This window comes from Stigmatopora nigra, chromosome 12, assembly GCF_051989575.1.
Source record: "Stigmatopora nigra isolate UIUO_SnigA chromosome 12, RoL_Snig_1.1, whole genome shotgun sequence".
NCBI classification, from domain to species: domain Eukaryota; kingdom Metazoa; phylum Chordata; class Actinopteri; order Syngnathiformes; family Syngnathidae; genus Stigmatopora; species Stigmatopora nigra.
Genome location: NC_135519.1, coordinates 2,787,743 through 2,815,510, shown reverse-complemented (window position 1 = coordinate 2,815,510; position 27,768 = coordinate 2,787,743). Strand labels below are relative to the sequence as shown.

Genomic DNA, 27,768 nt, shown 5'->3' with positions numbered 1-27,768 from the left:
GCTATGTCACATGCTTCAAGATTCCATCTTCCTCTCTTCTCTGTCTTCCTGTCAGGTTTGATTTTATTATTCAATTCTAAGTCGTTAAGTTTCATGAAATCCCTCCTGCCTAAAGAATTAAAGTTTTGTTAGAACACTCCATCCTCGTCTCGTTTGCTTTCCTGCATTTGGGTCCAATCAGGTTGACCCCCGCCTCTGGCCTGAAGTCACCTGGGATAGGCTCCAGCACCCCACGACCCTAGTGACGATAAAGGGGTTCAAAAAATGAATGAAAATGAATGAACAGTTCTATTCCAATCTGATGCACTGATCTACCATACTTCCTTGGAAGAGCCACCCACCACTATGTTTTATCCTTCCCCAACTCAGGAAGGAAGCAAGATACAGGATTAGATAGGATTTTACTCCTCACCTGAAACAGTTCGGTTTGAGTGGGATGACGAACAGGGCACTGCAATCTTTCCACCTAGCTGAATTCCACCAGTTTAATAGGAATTCGCTCCTGGCAATCACTGATTTTAGGTCCGAAAGCCACAGGAATCTTGTGATTCTCATCCATGCCACTTCACAATCAACAATATAAAGCAAACATTGAGAGTCACAGCATGATGAGGTCGTCAGCAAATAGCGGAGGTGAGATCCCAAGGCCACTGTGCAGATGACCTTTGCACCACTGATAATAAAGGTAATGAACAAAAGTGGAGGAAGTGACAAAGGGCAGCCTTGGCTGAATCCAATGTTGACTTAAATCTATTGGGTTGAAATAAAAGTCGCAGCAAAACCACAATACTCCCACGACATGATTCTACCCTTAAAATTAAAAAGATAAGGAGTGGGTGGCCCAGTGGATAGGTGGTTAGTGCATCGGGCTCACAGTTCTGGAGTCCTGGGTACAAATCCAGGCCCGTCCATCTGGCTGAAGTTTGCTTGAGTGAGTTTTCTCTGAATACTCCGATGGATTGGCGACTGATACAGCTATTTTCAGTGTAAAATTGCATGTGATTGCACTCGTAGTCTGTTTTCAACACTGTTGTGCTTTTTGGCTGCTGTAAATACATACCTCGAAAAAAAATCGGTTTGGATTCAACTTAAAAAAAGTGCATTGTACATCCCTAGTTTGCACGATTTTTCCATTTTCAATTATTGAGTCCTGGAAAATGAGAGGGTAGATGTAATGTTCTATAGGAGCCATAAAGAAGAATTCAATGAGCAATATGTATGGCTCAATTCTTCCATTTGTACCTACCATTGCTGACTATGTTTCCACTTATGGATCATCTTTCTGTGGAGGTTGATGAGGTCACTGGCTTGTCATTGGACCACACACACACACACACACACACACACACACACACACACACACACACACACACACACACACACACACACACACACACACACACACACACACACACACACACACACACACACACACACACACACACACACACACACACACACACACACACACACACACACACACACATATGTACACACACACATATGTACACACACACTCACACACACACACACACACACACATATGTACACACACACTCACACACACACACACACACACACACACACACACACAAACACAAACAAGCACTTACTGCGAATTGTCAGAAGCTGCATGTGACCATAAACAGATACAGTACAATGACTCGGTAACTTTTCTGATAAGAACATTGTTCCCCGTCTCACCTTCTCGTTTTCTGTGACAATAGAGTGATATGAAGTTCTCAACTAAAGTCTTGGGTCACCATCACTGATCTAGTAAATAGTATATCAAATTAACATGGTTTATGACCTCAGTAAAGTTCTTTGCTGCACTATGGTTGTTTAATAATGCGTAATGTCTGTGTGCAAATCTTCCTATGGGTGATGACACAGTGTAACAGTAAGAGCAGTGTTGCTGAAGCCAAAGGGAGATGAGTCATTCAGCAAAAATGCTCGTGGCTCGCCTCGCGACCGCCTGCCGTTGAGACACTTTTCTCTTTCTTTTTGCTGACCGCTGACTGCACAAAACCATGTGGCCTGTTTGATGTGTCGTCAGATATTATTTTACATTCTTGGGAAGGTGGCATTGTTTGACAAACCAAGGGAAGATATTTGAAAGAGCCGTCTCAAAGAAATACATTTCAATAATCTGTTAAATTGTCCTGTATTTCAATAGACATAAAAGAAAAATGTTGTTACATATTTTTCTATATTAAAAATCTTCGAGTTGACCACAGCAGCCTTAGGGTGTAGACCAGGGTTAGGGAACTTATGGCTTGGGAGCCACATGTGGCTCTCTTGATGGGTGCATTTGGCTCTTTGCTAACCTGTGAGCTAAAATATGAAAATTGCTGGTGACAGAACTGAGATATTACATCTAAAACTTCTTTTATCTTTATCATTATTTTTGCAGTAGACTCTTCTGGAACGCATCCTCTCATTGATTAGCAACAGTCTAAGAATATTTTAAAAAATATTGTTTTTTCCACTTTAAAAGTGGTAAAATTACAAAAAAAATTGAAATTGAATTGTTTTCATTAGATTGTCTTCCAAATTAGTCTGTTTATTTCAATGCATAGATATCCCCATTGAGTTTGCCAAAATTTTGCAGGCATTGTGAATTAAACCGAGCAACGGAGAAGAAAACTGGACTAAGTCCAATTTTTAACATTTCTAAATGCCAATCTAAAATCTTGGTATATAGTTCCACTTCCACTACTTTCAATTTCTTCGCTTTGTACTTTTACAGATTGAAGAGTGCAAAACAAGGAATTCCCTTGTTTTGATTTTTAGCTTTAGACCAACCTTCAACTGCTTTCATCTGTGGCTACGTTGAACAACCCATTGCAAGGAAAAGGCACTGTGAAGTTTAAATGAGCTTCGACCAACAATGGGTACGACGGCTTCCTCCCACATACTGGATGCATTGTGTTCCCCGCCTGTGTGTGTGTGTGTGGGCAGCATTTGTGTGACTTCTCCTTGGTGATTTATAGCATGAGATAGAGCTTTATTTCCACAGGCCATCGGCAGCTGACTGGAAGAGACTCATGTGGGAATCCCACTCAAAAGTCTCAGCCAGCAACGTTTTTTGTTTTTTTTCGTTCTTCGAAACAGGCAATTAATTAGCATTGGATAGTCACAGAAAAATTTGGGCTTCTACCAATGTAACAAGGGTAAACTCAATGGCACTGAATCGTTGAATTGATAAAATAAGGGTATTTAAAGGCTAATTAAGGTCAATTTATTGAATTGTTTACACATTATTATGACATATGTATAAATAAATGGATTACAGTGTTCATCATGGATCTGCAGGAAAGAAAACTGAGTAGGTTGAGAGGGAAGCTTAGGGACTGGTGGGCGCATTCCGGGAGAGTTAAATACAAATGGCAAATGAGGCCGAGGGTGAATTTTCACTAAAAAAAGCATCTTATAATGTAGCTGGTGCTGTTTTCATGTGAGAGATCGCTGATGACTCCATATATAAGCGGCAGTAATTACAATGATTAGAGTTCAGAACAGTGTAAACGAATCCCAATGATTAATCTGGAGAAGAAGTCGCCCTGTCAGTCTTCAGCTGTAGTTTGCATCCTTAGAAGAACACCGCATTCTTTTGCAGACGTAACCTCATTTTTTTAAAAAGCGCTCTTAGTTTGCACAACTTGCATTGCTTCACTTTTGTTCTACCATCCATCGTTCCATCCCCTGTCCCGTTTTGCCCCACTTGGCCCTCCAGTCCCAACCAGGGTCCCCAAACCCCACCGTGCAGCTCAGGGTCGGCCATGGGGTCATCGGGCGGGTTTCTCGGCGCCACTGCAGTCCGGTTGTATTCAGCCAGCCTCAGCAGGAGATGCTTGACGATTTCCGGTCGAGCTCTGGCCAAATCGCGTCTCTCGTAAGGGTCGGCGGACACGTTGAAGAGCCAGACTGACTTGCCTACCTCGTTGCGCCGTTTCTCTAGCCCCTGCCAGCGCTCTGGGCCTTCAGCAAATGCCTGTGGTGGCGTCCAGTCGCCGTCCCCCACGTTTCCAGTCAACAGCTTCCAATCCCCGGCTCGGATAGCCGCCCGCACCGCCGTGTCCCAGATCCCGAAGCCATTTAGCACCAATGCTTTGTCGTAGGGCTCCCCGGGCCGTCTTGAGACTGGGTCGATGTTGAACAAGATTTCCGTGCGGGGGGAAGGAAGACCCTTACTGATGGTGCCCCAAACGTTGTGACCGTCCAGGCCCCGGGGGGACTGCGACACGCCGGCCAGGGACAACAAGGTTGGGTACCAATCGGAAATGTGGATGAGTGCCTTGTTGATTGTGCCTTTACTCTTCAGGAGGGGACTATGGACAAAGCCCACCGCTCTGATGCCACCCTCCCAGTATGTCCCTTTTCCGCCCCGCAGCGGCCAGTTGCTTCCACCAGACAGTGGCTGTCCACCGTTATCAGATGAGTAGATCACTACAGAGTTTTGGTAAAGGCCGCTTTCTTTCAGCTGGCGGACCACCTGACCTATGCCGTGGTCCAGGCAACTGAGCATGGCTGCGTAGTGTCGTCGCACGTGGTTGCTCTGGGATGAATACAAGTCCAGGAAACGGTCAGGTGCTTGGAGGGGGGTATGCGCAGCCTGGAAGGAAAGGTAGAGGAAAAGAGGAGTGTCGGGGTCGTGATTTTTCAGGATCTGCTTCACTCTGTATGGGAAGGAGTGGACATGTTAGAACACAGCAGGTTTTTAAAGCTTTATCAAAGTGAGGTTATATTGATTAATTGTGACCATCAAGAGTTAATCCAGTTGGTCTCCTTAGCTAGGCTATTTGAATTGTTTGTTAAGCAGACTGAAGTCAAATTGTCATGAATTGAAGCTATACAGATAAAGGTGATTATTTTGAATTAAAAAAATGTCTTAATTTATATATATGAATTTGGAGGGGCGGCCCAGCGGATAAGTGGTTAACGCGTGGGCCTCACAGTGGGGGATCTGGGTTCAAATCCAGGTCGGGCCACCTGTGTGGATTTGCGTGTTCTCCCCTGTCCTGTGTGGTTTTTCTCTGGGTACTCCAGTTTCCTTCGACATTCAAAACACATGCATGGTTGGCTGATTGGACATTCTAAATTGCCCCAAGGTATGAGTGTGAGCATGAATGATTGTTTTTCTCTTTGTGCCCTGAGATTGGCTGGCCACCAATTCGGCACTTGGTCAATTTGCCTAAAGACGGTTAGCCGACTGACGTCTGGGCGAGGGCCAGCTCGCCGAGAGGGCTTTTGATCATCAACTAAACATCAGATTTTTTTTATTTAAATGGTAAAAAAGAAATGCGTTATACCTAATAGAAATTAAAAATGATCATATCATTGGAAGCCAATGACTTAATTTGTTGTTGCATGGCACACTGTGACAACCAAGAGCAATGGTATGAGAGAAACTTACAATAAGACAGGGTATAAAAATGGTAAAATTCCTAAATATATTTCTCCTTAATCACATGAACAGCCCGGTGCGAGAATGGTTACTGCATTGGCCTCGCAGTTCAGGTAAACGAGGGTTCAATCCCGGGTGGGTTCGGGTTAGGGTGTGTGGAGTTAGCATTTTCATCAGTTTTTTTCCAAATCGGCTTGGTAAACACTTTAAATAGGTATGAGTGAGACCATGAATGGTTGTCCTTCTGGTGGTGCCCTTTAATTGGCTGGCGGCCAATTCAAGGTGACCCCTGCATGGTGCCCATCGCTGGCTGGGAAAGGGTCCAGCAACCCCCGCGACTCTTGTGAGGAAAAGCAGGAAAAAAAATGAATACCGTATTTTCACGACTATAAGGCGCACTTAAAAAGTCTTAAATTTTCTCCAAAATAGACAGTGCGCCTTATAATCCAGTGCGCCTTATATATTGAAAAAATGTCATTCGTTGAGGGTGCGCCTTATAATGCGGTGCGCCTTATAGTCGTGAAAATAAATAAATAATACGGTAAATAAATAAACATATGGTTGATTCATTTCGACCCTGTCATTTGTTTAGAAGCTCCAATGGTGAAAAGTGTGAGTACCCCTGACCCTCATGCATCCCCTTTCTCCATTACACTGCTCCCACATTTGTCATCCTCACCTATTGACGTAAAGCAGGGTGGAGTAATTACCCACCATCTCCCATGCCGGCCGTTCTCCCTCATGGAGGTCGAATCCGCAAGCTTGGGCGTTATCACAGCTGCGATAGGTGAAGTGGTCTCCGCTACCAGTGAGCGTGCCTAGGTAACTGTTGAAGCCCCGTCCCGTGGGTAAACAGTCAGGCCTGCAGAAGCCGAGGTGCCACTTGCCCACCATATGCGTGGCGTAACCCGCCTCGGACAGGCGCTCAGGGAGGGTGGGCGCATCCGGGGGGAGGCAGAGGGCTTGACGAGGACGTATGATTGAATGCTGCAGGCCCGTGTGGATTTGGTAGCTGTCGAGAAAAGGAAAAAACTTGGTCACATGCCCATGGAAAAAGATTTAGGTATTTCACAGGGAGGTTGAAGTATATGGGAAAAGCTGTAGAATACAGACTTTTGAGTTTAGACATTTAGAATTAGATCTAAAAATATGACAAATATAAATAAAATATGCACAAATATTTGTAATATATGAAAACATGAAATAATATGATAAATATATAAATAATTACACAAAAAAATGAAACACTAATATATCAAAATACTAAATCTACAGCCTTTAAAATGACATAAAAACAAAACATAATATTTCAATTGTATCAGGTAATTATTGATTATTTTTTATGTATCGCAGCTGTAGCTACAGTAGAGGTTTTATAGCCATTAAATAGTTTTTGAGGGTTGGATTGATTCGCTGAAAGCGTTGCTAGAAAATGCACAGGTGTCTTGTAGTGCCATTAACGAATTGACGTCGTTTAACTTTGGGTGTCAACTTTAAGATAGTAAACTTTAATAAAGAAAACACGTTTAATCTCGTTGTTTTGTGTTTAATTAACATAAACAAGGAGTGTCAATGAACTTTTTCATGCAGGAGTGTCCAAACTAATCCACAAAAGGCCAGTGTGGGTGAGGGTTTTAAACCCAACTGATCCAGCACGGGCAGTTTAACTAATGAAGTTTCTTCTGAAACAAGCAGCACCTTTTCATCTGTTAGAAAATACAGCTAACTTTGAGCCAATTGTTTATGAAGTAAAGATGAAGTTACTGACCGTCCTGTCATGAGTTGACTGCGAGAGGGCGAGCAAATGGGTTGGACGTAATAATTTTCCAGTTTCACGCCCCCGGCTGCCAGACGATCCAACTCGGGCGTGCGGATGTCCGAGCCATGGTAGCCCACGTCGCCATAACCCTGGTCATCCGTCATGATGAATATTAGGTGCGGTGGCTTTACCGCGCCGGGCCGTAGCGTTTCGGACCAACAGCAGTGGAACCAAATTGTTGGGATAATCAGCAGAAATGCGCAGCTAACGTTTCTCTTCATGGCCAGATGTGCAACCCAAAGTTGGGTTATGGAAAATCCCAAAGCGAAACGATTGTGGGACGTTGGTGCTCAACTTTGTGCCGTCCAGGTTTGTGCAGACCATCAAGTGGCCAAGCGGTTTCAGGACCGCTGCATTGATGGCGATGAAAAGACACACCTTTGCAGTACCTTATTACATTCCATTTGGGAGTTTGGGCACCTCACACATTGGCTGGAAACCTTGGTTTAACACACACACACACACACACACACACACACACACACACACACACAAATAGACTACTATATGCGCTTTAGGTCTGCTCCCAAATTCATTTATCTGTGTTACAAAAACAATAATTGTGTTATGGCAGGAGTTTTGTTTTGCTACAGTATATGAATATATATAATTAGTTTTTCTTTTCATTCATTTTCTGAACCACTTATTCTCACAACATTTGCAGGGTGGGGGATTTGTACTATCTTATCCCAGCCAACTAACAACAGTAATAATATTACATATATTCGAGGATGAACTGTATGGAAGATAAATGAATGGGGCGAAAGGGAAAGCAAGAGGCATGAAGACAAACTGCATATGGAGAAATGGGACTCTGTCGCCATCCTGTGTTTTTGCCTTCATATCAACTTGCTCACTTTCAAATTCAATGTTGGGCCTTTCAAAGTCCATTAAGGGCACTGGGTGCAGGTTTTTAGAGATGACACTTTTTTTTTACCAATCTAGTGTCAACAGCAAAGTATTACATGTTTCATCAGAAAACGAATTGAGGAAACTTTCTGTGCTGCATTGGTGGAACAAAGACTGGGATCCCAGTGGATTAATTAGCCCCCTGTGGTCCAAATAATCATATATCCGTCCAACCAACAGCAATAGTTCCCCGCTGAAATGACAAATATCATTGATAATACATTTCCTGGGCTGCCCTGGGTTCAAATCCATGTCGGTCCACCTATGTGGAGTTTACATGTTCTCTCTTGGCATGGGGTTTCCCTGGGTACTCTGGTTTACTCCCAAATTCCAAAGACATGCATGGTAGGCTGATTGGAAACTCTAAATTGCCCCTAGGTATGAGTGTGAGTGTGAATGGTTGTCAGTCTTTTGTGCCCTACAATTGGCTGGCCACCAATTCCGGGTGTTCTCCACCTCTGCCCCAAAGTTTGCTGGGATAGGCTTTAGCCTATTGCAGCCAACTATGGGGACATCCTGAATCTGTGGTCAACCAATTGGACGTGACTATGACAAGTATAAAGCCTTAAAGCTACTCCAATGGTAATTGGTCATTTCAAATAACCTGTCACGTTGTGGTTAGAATTGTGACCACTGGGCGGCAGCCGCGGACTATACGAAGTGGAGGAGGAGGAGGAAGATGAGGAGGATGAAGAGGAGGATGCTGCCGGGATGCTGATGATGCTCCAGTGGGCTATCCTGCAGGGAAGGACACGCCAAGAAAGAGAAGCGCGAGGACGAGCTGGACCGTGGACGTGAAAAAGACAAGCAAGGACGGGGAGCAAGCAAGGGTGCAAAGAGGCAAGCCTGTTCTATTCTGAGGAGGTGGGCCACATCCCGGGAGGCGGGAAGGCCGATCACGTGGCGTCCGTGTTGACGTGAAGAGACAAGCCGACACGTTACTGCGTTACTGCAGGTGAGACCATCAATACGCGTGTGTGCGCTTGTGTCAATGTCACATTGGTCATGTGATGTCACTGAAATGTCCTCAAGTGACAGACGGGGGGACCCCATGGCATTTGCTGGATTTTTAAGACCTACAGAAAAGTCTGGTTCTCTATTTGTTCAACAGGAGAGAAAAAAACAACAACACACTATATTATTTTTCTGCTTTGTAGCATTCAGCAGATGAGCTGTATTGTGAAAATGCCACAATTTAACCCCCATTGCAGCAGTAACCATTTTAAAATTAATGTATTTTCCGTACTGCTTATCCTCAAAAAGGTCGTGGGGGGTGCTGGAGCCAATCCCAGCTAACTATGGACACCAGGCAGTGGGCATACTGAAAACAGTGGCAGGGCATAAGGAGAGAGACAACCATTCATGCTCACACATATACCTTGGGCCAATTTAGAGGGTTTACCCGGAAAAAGCCCACGCAAACGTGCAACCTCCACACAGTGAGGACCAAGCTGGAATCAAACCCTCGACCACAGGACTGTGAAGCCAACATGCTAACCAGTCATCCACCAGTCCTCTTAATGTCAGTTTATTTTGGTTAAAAAAATGTGATATTGAAACAATGACCGGATTGGCCACATTGTCTTGCGTTGTGGCGTTTCGTCTTTGTCACCTTCCAATTTTGTGCATGTTAAGTATAATTTGTGCACATTTACCCTCAATTACATTACACTTTTGTTACAGTTACATTTGGTAGTTTTTGGGGGGTTCAAGATAAGAACGAAAAAAATATCCAAATGTGGAAATGCATTATCAAATAGTAATAACTACATGTTTTCTGTTAAAATATATCTTTATATATGAATTCACATATGTAAAAAAATGCAGTAGTACAATTTAGAGATAAAAATGTTTTGTTTTTTCTCTTACAATTTAAAACAGTAAGACTTTTTTCATGTTAAAAAAGTATTGAAAATAAAGATTTATTATATTCTATTCTAATTTTGTCATTTAAAGAAATGTCTTATGTAAATATTCACATGAATTTAGTTTATTTGATTTATTATTTTTATATATCAAACATTTTATAAATGTGATTCTCAACTCCTCTCCACCTCTATATGCCAAAATGGAAAGGAAAATACATCAAATATATTTATTTGCATATTAAGGTAATGTTTCTATTTTATTTAGTTATTCATAAAATATACTACCCTCCCACTTTAAATGGATTGTACCTCTATTACTGTCAATGGTAGCCAATGAGTTAATCCACTAAACCATTTTTAATAAAAACTTATGGAAGATCAAATTGGAGTGGTAAAGAAACATGTTTATAGTTACCGTATTTTCATGACTAGAAGGCGCACCGCATTATAAGGCGCACCCTCAATGAATGACATTTTTCCATATATAAGGCGCACTGTATTATAAGGTTCACTGTATTATAAGGCGCACTGTATTGTAAGGTGCACTGTATTATAAGGCGCGCTGTATTATAAGGCGCACTGTATTATAAGGCGCACTGTATTATAAGGCGCACTGTATTATAAGGCGCACTGTATTATAAGGCGCACTGTCTATTTTGGAGAAAATTTAAGACTTTTAAGTGCACCTTATAGTCGTGAAAATACGGTAATTGCTCTTGACTTCCAGGTATGAAGCACTCAGTACACAGTCACCTCTAGAGCCAGCCATTGTTGATGTTTTGGATTTTTTTGTATAAAATCTTGCAGTGGGGGTGGAGCTATATGATGGAAGATTTTGTAAACTAAGATGGCATCTGCATATTTAACAGTATTGTTTCAGTTCAGGCGTTTGTGTTTTTTTAATATCCGACAGTGGTGGTTTTTCGTTTTTGGTTTTCTGTTTTTCCATATATAAGGCGCACTGGATTATAAGCCACACTGTCTATTTTGGAGAAAATTTAAGACTTTTAAGTGCGCCTTATAGTCGTGAAAATACGGAACAAGTAAAATCCAATTCATTCATTCTGTGAGTAACAAAAAAAATATGCAGGGGTGAAATGAGGAGAAATTTAACACACACGTGGGTGCATGATAGTGAATTGTAGGCGTGTTGTAGTGATTTTTTTCCCTCCTGCAGCTGTACTTTTTTTCCTCCCACATACTTTGGAAACTATCTTCTTTGAGCACGAAGGTCAGCTGATGTTAAAAGCATGGATATTTTTACCAAGTTAAAAAAAATACTAGTAACAATAATAAAACCAAACATGTAATCGGTGTGAAAGGTTGAGCAGTTCCAAATGACGTGTCAAGGTGACGGAACGGGATGAATGGGAGCATGCACACAAATGTGAGAATTAACTGAAAGTAGGTAAGAATCTAGACCAGGGTTGGGCGAACTTTTCGGCCCAGGGGCCACATTGATTATAAATGTTTACAGCCAAATCTCGATGTTTTCCTTGATGCTAATCAAATGAGTTTAGAATTTACCCTATTGGTATTGGGACTTGCATGAACTGTAGTGGATAATAAGGCCATTTGTTGAGCTGATCTCTTCTTTTGCCCTTTTTGGGTAACCGGGAAACTGCTCAATTTTCCTTGTTTTGAGGACTTGCTTAAAAGAACACTTCTTTCTGACTGTTCTTGAAATGTATGACTTGTTTATGCCTTGTGTGTTTCATTTATTGATCGGAACACTTCAAGCCTGTGGCCATGTTCCAACAGAATGCAATGAAGACACACGATTGTCTTACATCAGGGCACAGTTTTTGAAATTTGGAAATTACTTGCTTTAGAAAGGGATAAACATCTAAATATAATCTCATGTCTCACTCTCCCTGGAAGGGTTTAACTCAAGCGACAGACCTAAAAAAAAAAATCCTCCTGTCTCGTGTAATCTGTGATAATCAACAATAATGCTTTGCCCCATTGTGCACATGCACGCACACACGTACACATAGTGCCCGATGCTTTATAACAAGCAAACTCCTCCTTTTCCTGTCCCTGCTACCAAGTCTATCGCCAATTGTTTGTGCGCTTTGTTTTGCCTCACCTTTCTAGCCTTGTATAAATTCTTTCGCTTTTCCCTCTTTGACCTTCCCTGCAACCTCCCCCCCTGTAGGACTGACTTGGAAGTTGGCTTTTTGCCTCTTGAGATGTGCCGGGAGGAAACAGTGAGCACGAGTTCATGCTGATGAAATTGATCTGCTCAGGTAAGAAAATGCGCCGTTTCTTTACTCCGTTGGAATTGTAGTGTAGGTTCAGCTTGGTGGTATTGGATTGGATTGAATGCTTTTATTGTCAATTGCAAGTATAATTAAGAGCCTTTCTTGTTCAAATGGACTGCATGTGTGTTTCTGTCAATGGGACTGAAACGTGAGCAGCTAATCAGTTAAATGTTTTGCTGTTATGCATGACAGGTGTACACATTATAAATAGTGCATGTCTTATGAAGTGCTTTGATGAGAGGCAAATAGTAATATCTCATTAGAGACGGATAACATAGAATGCAACAAAAAGGTTTGGAAAGTTAAAATGGAATGAAGTAGAAAAGGTGTGATTTTAGAAATACTTATAATTGATTATTATTCATGAAATACACACGACTGAGGGATAATATTTTAAATGATGTGTATTTAAAAAAAAACTGTTGTTAATGCTTTGAAAATTTACAGTAAACTCTTTTGTCACTATTCTGGTATAACTAAATTGTAATGATTATAAACAGACATTCATTCATTTTCTATACTGCACTTCCTCTTAAGGCATGGGGGCAAAAGGCAGACTACACCCCAGACTGGTCGCCACCCGTATTGTACATAGAGAGCCAGATAGGAATAATAATCGGACATAGGCTTTGTCATCATCATTGACTCGACAAAAGCCTAATTGGGGGCTAACAGGGGGCGGTGGGGTGCTGGAGCCTATCCCAGCTAACTATGGGCAACAGGCGGGTGAAACCCTGACTTGGTGGCCAGCCAATCACAGTGCACAAGGAGATGGGCAACCATTCCTGTTCACACTCATTCCTAGGGGCAATTTAGAGTGTTAAACTAGCTTACCCTGCATGTTTTTGGGGACATGGAAGGAAACTGTAGTACCTGGACAAAACCCATACAAAACCCACACACAACCCCGGAACTATGAGGCCGACACGCTAACCGCTCGGCTGCCGGGCCATGTGTACGTAACGTATTATTAAACTCAGTGAATTCTCTTGAATTGAATCAAATTCTGGTTTCATAGTCCAAATTATTATAATGTTTCACTGCTGACGTTTATTGGCCATTTGATGCAGATTATAAAGAATAGTCTTTGGAGCATTGTTTGTATAAGAGAGCTTAAAGCTATGGGTTGTTTGAAACAGATAGATATTCACTTTTTTAACGTTTAGTTTGACAGTAAACATTTATTCGGAGTGACACAGTGATCCTTAAAAAAAGATTTTTGGGGGGCGTTGAGAGGAGGCACCAGCAAAATATGATGCTTACTTTCCACGAGAACACAGTTTAGTGGCTATCTTGTCTTTATTTTTATCCCGATAAGAGGTTGAGCTTTTAAACCCCAGAGAACAGAAGCTGGTATTTATAGACACCTCAATAAAAGATGAATCTTTCGCTTACGCAACTCATCCTGACCACAGCGGAGGAGTCCAAGAGACGGACGGACATGTGCCAGCTTCCCTTCGTGCCCTTTAAATCGCTTTCGCTTGCTACCTTATCCTCCTTGCCTTCCTTCCCTGATGTATTATTCACATTCCCAACTGACTCTTTATGTGGCCCTCCTCTTCCCTGTCCCCCCTGTCTCCTGTCCCCAGCACCTGGGGCGTGATCCCCCAGAGAAAGTCGTGCCAAGAGACAGATAAAAAGCTCAGGGATGGCTTGCTAGCCGGAGATAAGGCACTGGCCAGGTTTGATATTTTGCGGACTGATGCTTTGTGGTGGGAGTGCAATGTGTTTACACCACTTCACAGTATTTAATGACAATGTCATGCAGCAACATCTCTGTATGCCAAAGATTACATTGACATTATTTGTACAGGGGGTTGTAGCTGACTTAGTTTCTGTTAGATTCAGGGTTTTCCAATCTTTACTGATCCAAAGCATTAGAACCGGGGTGTCAAATATAGATCGGTACCGATATTTGGAAAATGTAGGTACTGTAATCGGGTTAGGGCAGGGGTGGGCAAAATTTTGGGCCCGGGGGCCACATTGACTTTAAAGATTTGACAGATGGGCCGGGTCAGCACAAGATACGATACATATAAAAAACTGCATCCGTTAACAGGACATATGAAACATAAACAGAAAAAAAGGAGTCAAGTATTAACATACTCATCACTCCTCATTAAAGTAAAAAGTATAGTAGAAAGTACAAAGTAAAGTAAAAAGGAATGTATTAAGAAATATTAAAATGTAATTTTAAAAAAGATAGAGGGGCTGTAAAAGAACATATTTTCACACACCCACGTAGATAACATAGGGCACAGGTAAAAGTATAAAATGCAGTATAAAGTGTACGGCTTTCGGCCCTTGTAGAACGGGCTATTGCTGTCATCTGGCGGACAAACACGTGATACATCTCCCATTATAACGGCCACATGGGGATTTATTTCAATGGTGCAGGACACATTTTTCATATGCTTTATTTATTTTAAGACATTAAGACATCTTTCATACAAAATTGGGACACTAATTTTAAGGGGTTTAGTTAGTAGTTGTGTGAGGACCGTGGAATGAGGGTATTTACATATAAAGTATACCTCTACTTACGTGAGAAAATTAGGAACCAATTAATTCCGTAAGTAGAAGTATGACTGTATATTTCTAAATAAATATATGGGTGGAATACATCGTTTTCACTTAGTGACTTCTTTAGTATATTCCTATGCCTGCTGAGTTTGGGCGAAAAACAGAGTAAACCCTAGATTTTTTGCTAGTCAGTTGTAGTGCACACAGAGACAGACATCTATCACCAACATACACATTACCTAGAAAATGTGTGTTGGTGCTATCAGTGGCAAGATGATAAAAGCTGAAGCTATTCTGCATACGGTGGTTGTGGGTGTGCACAGCTCTGATGCGGGCAGATCTGAAATGGAATCTGCGTGTTTTCCCCCTGGCTGCACACATCATTTAACCATCATTGCCGCGCCACTATGCCTCGCCTCCAGCCAGCTATCAATCACTGCATCACTCCGCTTTATGGAAATGGACGCAGAGAAAAAATGCTTTCAACAGATTTTTTTTTTCGGCTGAATGTGACCATCTGAGACTCTATAGGGTGGTTTGGTTTACATGTATCTAAATAGATTCTGAATAGTGAAGCAGTTGCTAGTTAATCTAGTTAATCCCACCAGCCTTGACAATTAAATAGTGCAGCAGGTGGTCAAGATGGGTGCTGTAGACTGTTTGACCCAGTACAACAAAAACAAAGTAATTAATTTATTTTGTGTATATATATATATATATATATATATATATATATATATATATATATATATATATATATATATATATATATATATATATATATATATATATATATATATATATATATATATATATATATATATATATATATATATATATATATATATATATATATATATATATATATATATATATATATATATATATATATATATATATATATATATATATATATATATATATATATATATATATATATATATATATATATATATATATATATATATATATGTAATTATTTTTTTTAACCTCTTTATTTCTTGTGGATGTTTCAAATTGATGAGCTATGCACCACTGATCAAATGAGACATTTTGTATTGCCATGTAATTGTTTCATTGATACAGCCAGCAACTGTGCAGCATTTAAATTTAATTGAATTGAATACCAAATTTATACAAGTATAATGTAGTATGTATTCTACAAAAAGGTAGTGACAGCAGGAAAAAAAATATCATAACATCTTTCCTCACTCGGGAGGAGGACCCCAAGATACTTAAATTCCTACACTTGGGGAATGACCTCATTCCTTAACCAGAGATGGCATGTCAACTTTTTCCGACTGAGGACCATGGTCTCAGATTTGGAAGTGCGGATTCTCATACTTGACTTGATTCAATGCGGAATAAATCTTCAACTTCTGACAATACCAATTATTCTATATAAGCAGATGGTGCATCTTTACGCAGGAAGGCACGTGTCTGTACTCCAGATAACATGATAGGAGAAGGTAGAAAAAATTGGGAAAAACAGGAGGGCTAAAATGATTACAAATCGTCAATAAGTTAGCAGGAATGAAAGGAAAAACATAGGCAAGGGGAGACATGGTGGCAGGCTTGGGACAAATAATTCAGCAATCATGTGACCTTAAATTGAGAGCAGGAATCATTTGTTTAGAAAATCGCAATAAGTACAGCAAAAATGTCCAATATCTGGCATGTTTTGATGTGAAACTAAAAACCTCGGGGCAGTATACCATTCTGGTCTGTAAGAGACACCTTCATTTATTTGACTTGCATTTTTCAGTGTAGCCAATTACTACATACTACATACTACATATTTCCTGCTCTGAGCTTTTTATCATTCTCTCCACGTTTCTCTGGATTTCTTTGCATCCCTGTTAAATATGTTTTCATGTCGCATATAAAGCCCATACACGTTATGTTTATAATCCTTGTGAACATTTACAATGCCATTAGGATTAGTGATCTAGAGTCATTTTCACTCTTGTTGATCTGTGCCATTTTGTTCAATTCTTCCCAAAAATGGCTTCTGGCGTATTTTCCTGGCCCACAACACTACTATTGTTCACATCATGCTCCTACATGAAAACATGTCTTGTGTCCAGTTAGTACGTGATCTAAAAGGGCATCAGGGAAGAATGGTTGCGCTTTCAAGGGTACACAATCAAAGTGAGGTGACTTGGAACGCTTGAAAAATAAATGGGAGAAGGAAGGGCAAGTAAAGGGTAAATGTCAATTTAGGGTAAGACTGATCAGCTGTTGACAGCATTGTTGTTGTACGTCACTGTATTGTGCGTTTGTGTTGGATGGACAGTTGTTAGGGGGCTGCGTTAACACAATTAAGCGCAGTCTCTTCCCTTCTCTATTTGATCATGTCCACTTCCACTTTCTGGACGTTATTGCCCACACAAAAAGGGAAGAATAAAAAAATAATTAACAACTAACTGTTGTCAATTGGGATAGGCTCCAGTGTTCCCGCAACCCTAGTGAGGATAAGCAGTTTGGAAAATGAATGAAGGAAATTTACTGTAGAAATAAGGTTTCCTGGCATCATGTTTTGACTGACTGACTGTTTCTAATCACTTTCGCTTTCTTCCCCCTAACAATTGATAATAAGATCATGTTTTTCCCCTTTCCCCCCACCTGGCACAAATTCAACTTGCTCACCTATTTCAGTTGTGATGTATCCCCTGCGGTTCTGAAAATGAATGAATAATAAAAAAATGTGAGCCACCTGATGGTGTAGTGGTTCACATAGCTGACTGGATAGATTCCTGATCAGTAAGCGGTGTGTTTTTGTGACTGTTAATGGTTGTCGGTTCCCGTGTGTGCCCCTCAACTGACGGGGTGCAGTGATAATTAAATTCCAGGCTTCTCCAACTCAAAATAGATTTGACGTCTATCACCGTTAATGGCAACCAGTATGTTAATATCAGCTTTGAGGTTCTTCATTACAAGCCACCACTTGTTCATTTAACTAATGATGAACCGTAATAAGGTAGAGCAGCTGTTTTTCATAAGGTGAGAAAGAAACACGGCGGGTGTTTTTTCACTTGTGAGAGAAGTGAGATTTCCCCACCATGCGACCAACCCACTCATAAAAAAATAAATCCCAAGTCATCAGGCGGTCTTGGCGTTAGCCAATGTTTGTTGGCACATCTTGTTAGGATGGTAAAAACAACATCTTCTCCATTGATAATGTTCTTTAGCAACCAATTGGTGGATCTGGCTTCAATTCCCAGGAGCACTACATGTTTAAGGATCCATCAACATGTTTTGATTTATAGACAACAATCCCAGTAGTGTTTAGACTGGGAGTGTGCAAACCTTTTTTCTCCGAGATCTAGTTTTTAAGGAGGCAGCCCCACGCAATCTAGCTTTTTTTCTGGCCCACCGACAAAGCTCAGCAGTTATGCATATTGACTACAAGCAGGTGGGATTGGCGAAGCAATAGAATCAAAAGATAAATGTTGCACTATTAAAAAATGGTCTTTTGAAAAATGTTTTTTAACAAATAAAAGATTGAATTTACACAGTTGAAGAAATGCAATCACTCGTCTATTAGGATCCTGCAGCTGTTTCTGGCCACCATAAAAAAATTCAACTCTCTACGTCGCACAGTTCAGACTATTGTAGCAAGAGAATCTTAACATTCACACACACACACACACACACACACACACACACACACACACACACACACACACACACACACACACACACACACACACACACACACACACACACACACACACACACAAACACACACACACACACATGAGTGTGCATGATTAGCCGTCCCCTTGTGCCGTCGTTGGCTGGCCACCAATTCTGGGTCTCACCTGCCTCTGGGATGGAGTCAACTGGGATAGGCTCCAGCACCCCCACGACCCTAATGAAGATCAAGTGGCTCAGAAAATGATATGAGATGAGATGAGAAAATGAATGAAAGAATCATTTTTAATTTATGATGTTAGATTAACTGATAGTTGTGTCAAAAGAGCTTGACACTGTTGTTTTTAGAGATTGGGCCTTCCTCCCTCGCATCGAGTAGAAGCTGCTCATAACTCGGAATGACAAAGTGTCGCAGCGAATGCCAACATCCCATTTGACGCTCGTCTATAATACATGTGGCGAATGCGAGAAGCCTCACAGAGTGTGCAGTTATGTATATTGCTATACCATTCAGAACAGCTGACACCAAAAAATAACTGACTACCTTTTCTGCATGCAGACAGTCCCAAATGTGGTGAAATTAATGCAGATTAGACACATCACGACTCAAGGGAATTAGCTGCCATTGACTGCGACAGACGTCCAATCCATTTGAACTGGGATAGCAATCATGGCAGCAAATGAGTTAAAAGTTGTACGGTTACGATCTGATTTCCTAGCACACCGTGTTGTTTTCTCCCTAGTGTCTCAACTCACGCGCGGCTAATTTAGTTGTTTGTCTTGGTGTTGAATTCACAGCAGAGGAAGGAAATGTTCTCTCATTGCAAAGCGTTCCTGAGACATTACTTGCCAAGACTCCAGACGAGTGTCGAGGCATCTTTGTCTCCTTTTTCTCTGCTAACATCTAGTTAGTTCTCATCATCATCATCCTCGTCATGAGCTCGGGTTTGATTGTATTTTTAAAATGATGGCTAGGCACATAATGTGCCCTACGGTTGGCTGGCAACCAATTCAGGTTGTCCCCTAGCTGCTTCCCGTGGTTGGCTGGGATAGGCTCTAGCACCTCCCCCAACCACAAGGAGATGGACAACCATGCACACTCACGCCCAAACCTAGGGGCAATATAGAGTGTCCATTCAGCCTACCATGCATGACTTTGGAATTTTGGAGGAAACCGGTAGACCCGGAAGAAACCCACGCAAGCCCGGGGAGAACATGCAAACTCCACACAGATGGACATGACCTAGATCCCAACCCAGGACCCCAAAGCTCTGAGGCTGTCGCCCTAAACACCCACTCCACCGGGCCGCCTCATGAATGAACCTACTATTTATGTAATGATGAAAACAAATACATTACAGGTCAATTTTCATTTAATCGTATATGCAAAAGGCTTATCATGGTTAAAGGACTTATACAAAAAGGAAACAACTATCAAATTAATTGACAAGAATTTTTGGTTAACCATTTCCATACTTTACATCTAAAAAAAAAAGCGCTAGTTTCTCTTAGTGTGAAATAGTCATTTTTTAAGATTATTAACTGCTACTACTTTAACAAATTATATAAGGAAAAACAGACATTCCTTTTCTTTTTTAAAATTCTTTTGAGTTTATTATTTAAAAATAAATATTTATATTTTCAATTCATTCATTGTTTTCAATTGTGATTATAAAAAATAAATTAATAATTAATAGTCGGTAGACAAAAGGCGCAGCTGTATACAATAGACGTTATATTCAAATTCTATATATCTCATTTTTTGAACCGCTTTATCCTCACTGAGGGTGTTGAAGCCTATCAAAGGTGACTTCGGGCCAGAGGCGAGACACTGGAGAGTTGGCTGGGGTAGGCCCCAGCACCCCCCGCAACCCCAATGAGGATAAAACGGTTCAGAAAATGAATGAATGAATGCTGCTGTTACCCCCTCACTCATGAGAAATTGTAAATTTCCTGGGTTTAACACATCAAACGTGGAATTCTATACTTTCCCCTTTTCATCTGCAATATACGCAAACTTGAATTAAGCAGCATTTCACTCTGAACGCGGAATACGGCAGTTAGAAGCATAACACATCACTTGCTCTATTAATATGAGAACATGTTGAACCATGTGCTACAAATATCAACATTTAGCACCAAGCCTCCCCAAGGAGAGAGTGATGGGACGCCAAGGAAGATGAAGACAGCAAAGTTAAACAGCATTGGGGGATACGGGCGTGTATTTTGTGTGTGCGCAGTGTGCAAAGTGAAGCTCTAATGATCTGTCACACACTGAAGTAGAGTAAGTCCCCGGGGGAAGGATGATGCTTGGAAAGATGCTGGAAGAGGAACGGGGAGAAAAGGGAGTTTGTAGTCAGTGCAATAGTGTGTGTGTGTGTGTGTGTGTGTGTGTGTGTGTGTGTGTGTGTGTGTGTGTGTGTGTGTGTGTGTGTGTGTGTGTGTGTGTGTGTGTGTGTGTGTGTGTGTGTGTGTGTGTGTGTGTGTGTGTGTGTGTGTGTGTGTGTGTGTGTGTGTGTGTGTGTGTGTGTGTGAATAAAGCTGTTACATAACGTGACATCCCTCTACTGCACTGGCTTTTTCTTGCTCTTCGCACCACGCCGCTTGGCACGCAGCTTTGGGTGCCACGTTGCTCGCACTGCAGGATTTTAACCCTAGATGCAGACTCAAATATTCAGATCTAGGTCTGGGGGAATTTAGACACATTTTACTGTTCTTCTGGGACATATTCAATTGATCAAAAATGGCAGAAATACAAACTGAAAAAAAATTGGAAAGATAGCAAAGAGTCCCATAATAGGAAGGTTTAATGCTTTTAATGCCATGAATTACTGTCTATCTCTTGCATTAGCACGAAACAAAATCCCTTTGGGGTGTGCAAAAACAATGCAGAATATCTTAGATTGTGCAATATTTTAGAATTTAACTTGCCCGGATGTGACTTTTTATATTTTTATATTACTTATTGATGATTTTACTGGGAAAACATAATTTGTGGAGCAGCACCACCAATTTTGTTATACGTAGCTGTGTATAATGACAATACAGGCTTTTGATTGATTTGATTTGATTTATTGCCAGATAACTCCACCCAGAACACCAGTTTACTAAAATACTAAAGAGGAAAAAGTTGATATTCTCTTTTTACAGGTTTTTAAATTATCACAGACAGGAGATAACGTTGCGCAATTCAAGAGAAAAATGAAAGCCATAATCACTAATTAAGCGCAAGTGCAATCATTTATAAGGTGAGCAATTGGCCGGGGTTGACAGGTATGAGGACTACAGTCTTTGATTGTATAATACAATGAATAAAAAACCTTGTAAATACTACTTTTTGGGTCAAATCACCAAGTCTCAGAGCTTAGAATGAGCTTAGATTTTCACCAGCCTAATATGCACACACGATAATCACCTGAGATCCCTAGTGGTGTTGACTACTAAACCGACAACAGCCTTTCCATATTTGATTCTGCATTATACTTAAACAGCTTTTTTTTGTTTTAAATCTCCAGTGAGCTCGAACCAGAGCCATGGGGAGTACCCAGACTGCAGAAGTGAGCATGAGTTTGGGAGTGAGGCGTCTCTCTTGGTGTCTCCACTGGTGGTGGCGGGCATTGTCATAGGCTTGGTGCTCTTTCTCTCCTGCGTCACCATCATTGTGGGAAGCCTGCGCAAAGACAGCCGCTTGAGGAACCCCAACCTAAGAGCCAGTTACGGTCTGTATTCACTAAAGTTGCATTTCAAATTGAAACTTGGATTTTGGATTTTAAAACCCCCAGAATATGTCAGTACGTCAGTACAGTAATACCTCAATTATCGCGTCTTCACTTATTGCGAATTGACTACTTTGCGATTTTTCCGCTATAAATTTGTTTGAAAAAAAAAAAAAAATTATGTTCAGAAAAATGTGAAAATCCACACTAAAACTTGTAAACGGAAGTTACTCTTGCTACTAGGAATTAGCACTGAAGAAAACAACAGTTATAATAAGGGAGACCCTACTTTGCGATTTTTTGATTATCACGGCCATGTCTGGTCTACATTAACCGCGATATTCGAGGCTTTACTGTACATACTGTGATGATTAACGAGAGTGGAATATTTGCGGTATAAAATCCAGAAGTATTTTGTGTTGACATGGGAATAAGCAGTTTTTACCAACGTATTTTTTAAGAATAAAAAACATACTAAGTCAAAAGAAGGGGAAAATAAGGCTCCTGAAAATGGAAGACTAATTAGCATCTAATTGCATCATTGTATCTTTTCAGACACTTTGTTTTAATGAATTTGTTAAAACTGCAGGTCTGGTATCATTTCAATGTCATTTTTTCTAGTTTTAAGACCCTTAAGGAGGTTTGCACACTTAAACCAAAAACAAACAAAATATTGTACCCCTGACCTAAAACCTCTCAAAATCCAACGCTGTCTTGAAACTCTATCTTTCAAACTTGACCTTATATTGAAAGCTTTAATTATTATTGCAGGTCCAGATGGTTACTCCTTTGGTGGTTCTGTGGGAGAACTGAGGTCAAGCTGCTTTGAAGACTTTCCACCTGGTTTGGACTTTGACTCTTACAGTCTATCACATGTCAGCCACCTGTACCCTGACTCGCCACCACGGTTAGCAGCATTTTCTCAGATTTCTTCTGTCATATTTTTGTATACTACTCCTTCTGCCATTTCCATCAACTATCAATGTGTCCTTCTTCACTGACTGGCCTCCTTCCTGCGTGTTCATTTATGAGAATGTGATCCTTCCGCTTTTGCTGCCCTTTGGACGCGTCTGCGTAGCTTTAAAAAGGCCACGTCACAGTGTGTTTGAGCTAAATGTCAACTGGTTTAATTGGCAACTTTAATAATTCAAATACACCAGTCAACCTGCTGTGTAGGGATTTGTGTGTGAGGTCCGAAAGGCGATGAAGGATGTGAATAAAGCTACAGGAAAAGAAACAGAGGGAAGCAGATGGAATAAAAAGGAAATGGAGGAGTCACTGAACAGGAACTGTGTATATGCTGCATGTATTTGTGTGTGTGGGGGTGGGTGTGTATGTTTGTGCCACAGATGGTTGACAGAAACAGCTCACCTACTGAGAAAGTCAATGTTACACTTCTGACACACACGCCATATGTTGAATGGTAAAGGCACATCCAAAATGGCAACAAATGCACGCCTCCCGCCGTTATAATGAAGTACATTTATACAACAATCCCTCATTTTTGCAGTTAATGGAGACTAGAAGGCTCCACCTCAAAAAGCAAAAAAACTTCAAGTAAGATTTGCCCTACACCCCCAGAAAAAAATATAATCCAATCATATTTACATGTATTACATATACACTGTCAGGGTGTGACTGCGAAAATGAGTGTTTTTATCTTTCATTAAGAAGCGATTGGCTGGCAACCAATTCAGGCTGTCTCCCACCTGCTGCCTGTGGTTGGCTGGGATAGACTCCAGCACCCCCTGTGACCCTTGTGAGAATTAGCGGTATGGAAGATGAATGAATGCATAGTACACGGTATGCTTTACACATACTGTACAGTGCAATATTTAAATATTTCATTCATTTTCTGTATTAGTTATCCTCTCAAGCGTTCCCTGTTTACACTTTATTAAGGTTAATATAGTGATAACGTTAACAGTACATATGAAACATAAACAGAAAAAAGGACTAAAGTATTAACATACTCATCATTAAAGTAAAAAGTACAAAGTAAAGTAAAAAGGAATGTATTAAGAAATATCAAAATGTAATTTTAAAAAAAAGCTAGGGAGCTGTAAAACACGAAAAACAAATAAGAGTGGACAGAGCTACGGCGCCATCTTGGAAAAAAAAATTCAGGTTACGATATCTTTTTTTACATGAAAAAGATCCAAATTAGGAAATCCCCCAAAAAGTAAATGCATTTCCTTATCCGTTATTTTATTTCAATAGGATTTTTCATGGTTTATTTGCTCTCAGCTCATTTCCTGAACCGCATTATCCTCATTAGGGTCACGAGGGTGCTGGAGCCTGACTTCGAGGCAGAGGTGGGGGACACCCTGAATCGGTGGCCAACCGATCGCAGGGCACAAGGAAATAGACAACCATGCACACTCACACCCAAACCCAGGGTGTCCAATCAGCCTACCATGCATGTTCTTGGAATGCGGGAGGAAACCGGAGTATCCGGAGAAAACCCACACAGGAGAACATGCAAACTCTACACAGGTGGACGTGACCTGCATTTGAACCGAGAGCCATGAGGCCGACGTGCTAACCACCCGTACCACCAGTCCGCCCTGGCGTATTTGCTACCGAGCACAAAGCCGCGTACACCAAGTTAATAAACACAGTTGTGTCGCTCGGTCAAAAACTTCCATTCGCACTTCACGAAAGTGCCTTCCTTTCAGTGTGGGTGGTGTGGTCACTCGGGGTAATCCGAGTCGACACTGCTGAGATTTGAAGTATTCTGCCACAATGGATAAGAAACCCCCTAGCAAATTTGCACCTCAACCCATATACATCACCATCTTTCAAAACACATTAAAGGAAAAAAATCGTGTCAAGGTTGTTGTCACAACTTTTTTTTCAGTGTTATAACACCTTAGATCAGGGGTCTCAAATTAATCCTCCAAGGGCTGAAGTTGGTTCAGGTTTTCACTCAAACTGAAGAAGAGGAAACCTTTTCCAAGTGTAATCAGTTTATTGCAAATTCTACTTATTTTAGAAGACATCTTATTGTTTAAACTGGCACTATCGGATCTGTTAGAATAGGGGTCGGGAACCTTTTTGATGGAAGAGCCATAAACAATTCATATTTTTTAAATGTTAATCCTTGAGCGCCATGCTCTGAATTTAAAAGTCAACATACATGAAAATGTGTGCCTTTTTTAGTCACTTCACCACTTTTAATATACAAAAAGTCTTTGAAATCTTTTGACAACATTGTTACATTGTTGCTTATCAATGAGTATCAATGGAAAAATCCACGCAAAAGAGTGTAATGAAAATAAATGCTTATAAAGGCGCTGGGGGTAGTGTCAATGCCGTAATACCAATGTAACACTCCTATTCCTGTGCTTTCTCACCATCAGTTTCCATAGTTTACATCACAGGATAGTGGAGAGCCATATACACCCATCAAAAGAGCCATATGTGGCTCCAGAGCCATAGGTTCCCTACCCCTGAGTTAGAACAAAGACTAATACCCACTGAGGCCGGTTTCGGAATCGGTTTGAGACCCCACTTTAAACCAATCATGTTCTCCAGACCACATTCTAATGACATTTGCTTGGTCTCAGTCTCGGACTAGCTGAATAGATCGATTATTTTCTTACAAGAAAACGAATTTCTCACAAAATTCCTTTTTTTCTGTCATCTCCACAGCTACGATGAATGCGTGGGACCAGGTTGTACTCATATTTACATACCCACAGATGACCCCCCACCTTACTCACTGTGGGACCCTTGTCTGGACGACACAGAAGGAGATGAGGAAAGTCCCGGGACAGCCAGTGCCGCTTTGCCACCCTTGGAGCATCAACATGTCACATCCATCTCTTTCCCTTCGGAGGCAGCACCACCTTACCAGGCGGTGGTGGGCGAACAGGGGCACCCCCTGCCTCTCGTACCATGTGACCTTACGAAGCACCAATCCGATAGGGACGTCCAAAGCAATAGGAGACAGTCGGCCATCAGCCAGAACTCATAGGACAAGTCTTTCTGACCTTTCATCAAACGTAAACCATTTTTGGACTAAAACTCAACAAAGAGCGAACACCTTTCTTCAGGAAGTTTATGGACTCAACAAACTCTCCCTCTGGAACTTGGATTGGACCCATAGACTCTCCGACATGTTGCGGTAACACCACCGTGCGATTCAAAATTTTCCTGGACTATTGAAAAATAAGAGAAAGTCTTTTTAAGTTGAACTTATTATACAAGCACATAGAGTACAACACTCATTTTCTCACTAATACCATGGCTAAACCTCATTCAAAATCAACATATTGTGGCGTTTTGAGAACTGGAGGAGTACGAACTATGATTTCAACCATCTGAGACATAAAATGCACAATCATCCCAAGAAACTATGATTGTTGTCACAAAAAGAGAGAGAAGCAACTTGGTTGAAACTACCAGTAATGCCCTTGTGCTACATTTATGATGAGCAAATTTACTTCTAAAGTCACCCATGATGAAATTCACGCTAATTTAAAATATTGTTTTTGCAGTATTCATTAACTTCAGGGCAAAATAAATAATAAGAAAATTGCATTTGGCTATACCCTGCTTATTGCCTGTTATTGGCTGGGATTCATGTGAGGAAAAATGGCTGAAAAATTGATCACTCCAGCAGAGTATAATTGGATTGGATTGGATAACTTTATTCATCCCGTATTCGGGAAATTAAAGTTGTCAAACAGAACACAATGCCCCTGCGACAATTTCAAAATAAAGTAACAAATATACAAGAAATGTATTTACACTTTGGTGGATTTTGTAACTTGGATGTAGTTTTTCAACAAGATGATTTGCTCAATTTTCTTCAACAAAACATGTCTCTTGTACTTTATTTGTTTAATCTTGTGTATTTTTTTTAATTCATGGAGTTTTTTATGCTTTCAATTGGTTAATTGACAAATGAAACCATACATTTTCTTAATCTTTACATTGATAGCAGCCCTTTGAAAATTGTGTTTAAGTTTAACTTTTGAAACGTTGGAATAGATCACCTGAAATATAAAGCCATATTGTTTTATATTCTAATGGTGGATAGAAATATGTGCATTTTAACGAGTTTTTAAAATAGTAACCGTAATATTTATATCATTATTATTACATGAAAATGATACTCATAAGGAGTACTCTACTATTAACTGAATTTCTACATAGATTATTTGATTACTTTTAACAAATTGTCAGGTTTTGAACCCTGATTGATCGTAATTGACTGGCTCCATCTAGAGTTGACACTGAGAAGTGCAATAATATGTAAGCTTAATTTAAGCTTCTTCTACGGACCATATTCAATATTTTCATAATTTGCTGCAGCCAATAAAAATCGCCTGGAGGCCACCAGTTGTCAGGTTGGCTGTAATTTGAACACCACCAATTTAGATTAAGTAGTGTTTTTTTTTGTGAGTGACAGTTAATAATTTTCACCTTTAATAAAGCTCATTTAATAATACCATTATGCGATTTTGTTAGCAACACAGGTAACGAATAGTGAATAAACCATGCTCATAACTGGAAGGCACATACAGCAATCCCACGAATATCGCGGTTAATGTAGACCAGACATGGAAGCGATGACGAAAAAATACAAATTATGGTC

The 27,768-nt window shown here is 40.6% G+C and overlaps 2 protein-coding genes across 2 annotated transcripts; one reads left to right on the top strand and one right to left on the bottom strand.

Moving 5' to 3' along the window:
* Window positions 1–3,250: 3,250 nt before the first annotated feature.
* LOC144204980 (arylsulfatase I) lies at window positions 3,251–7,660 on the bottom strand. The gene is made up of 3 exons (XM_077728987.1): window positions 7,176–7,660; window positions 6,087–6,419; window positions 3,251–4,679 (listed from the first exon to the last, which is right to left on the bottom strand). Exons 1-3 carry the CDS (start codon window positions 7,445–7,447, stop codon window positions 3,593–3,595), a joined length of 1,692 nt encoding a protein of 563 aa, XP_077585113.1. The 5' UTR covers window positions 7,448–7,660; the 3' UTR covers window positions 3,251–3,592.
* A 1,146-nt stretch (window positions 7,661–8,806) lies between these two features.
* On the top strand, window positions 8,807–26,297 carry bean1 (brain expressed, associated with NEDD4, 1). Its single transcript, XM_077730376.1, has 5 exons — window positions 8,807–9,090; window positions 12,162–12,252; window positions 21,963–22,166; window positions 22,935–23,070; window positions 25,818–26,297. The coding sequence occupies exons 2-5, from the start codon at window positions 12,228–12,230 to the stop codon at window positions 26,140–26,142; spliced, it is 690 nt and encodes a 229-aa protein (XP_077586502.1). The 5' UTR covers window positions 8,807–9,090; window positions 12,162–12,227; the 3' UTR covers window positions 26,143–26,297.
* Window positions 26,298–27,768: the final 1,471 nt, after the last annotated feature.

What these genes read in the sequence shown, in the direction of transcription:
- bean1 (XM_077730376.1), top strand. Translation starts at nt 12,228, where the DNA reads ATGCTGATGAAATTGATCTGCTCAG. An exon ending in GATGAAATTGATCTGCTCAG is followed by an intron (nt 12,253 to 21,962) that starts GTAAGAAAATGC and finishes TTAAATCTCCAG; the next exon opens with TGAGCTCGAACCAGAGCCAT. An exon ending in TACCCTGACTCGCCACCACG is followed by an intron (nt 23,071 to 25,817) that starts GTTAGCAGCATT and finishes TCATCTCCACAG; the next exon opens with CTACGATGAATGCGTGGGAC.
- LOC144204980 (XM_077728987.1), bottom strand. Translation starts at nt 7,447, where the DNA reads ATGAAGAGAAACGTTAGCTGCGCATTTCTGCTGATTATCCCAACAATT. An exon ending in AGTCAACTCATGACAGGACG is followed by an intron (nt 6,420 to 7,175) that starts GTCAGTAACTTC and finishes TTTTCTCGACAG; the next exon opens with CTACCAAATCCACACGGGCC. An exon ending in ACCCTGCTTTACGTCAATAG is followed by an intron (nt 4,680 to 6,086) that starts GTGAGGATGACA and finishes CTTCCCATACAG; the next exon opens with AGTGAAGCAGATCCTGAAAA.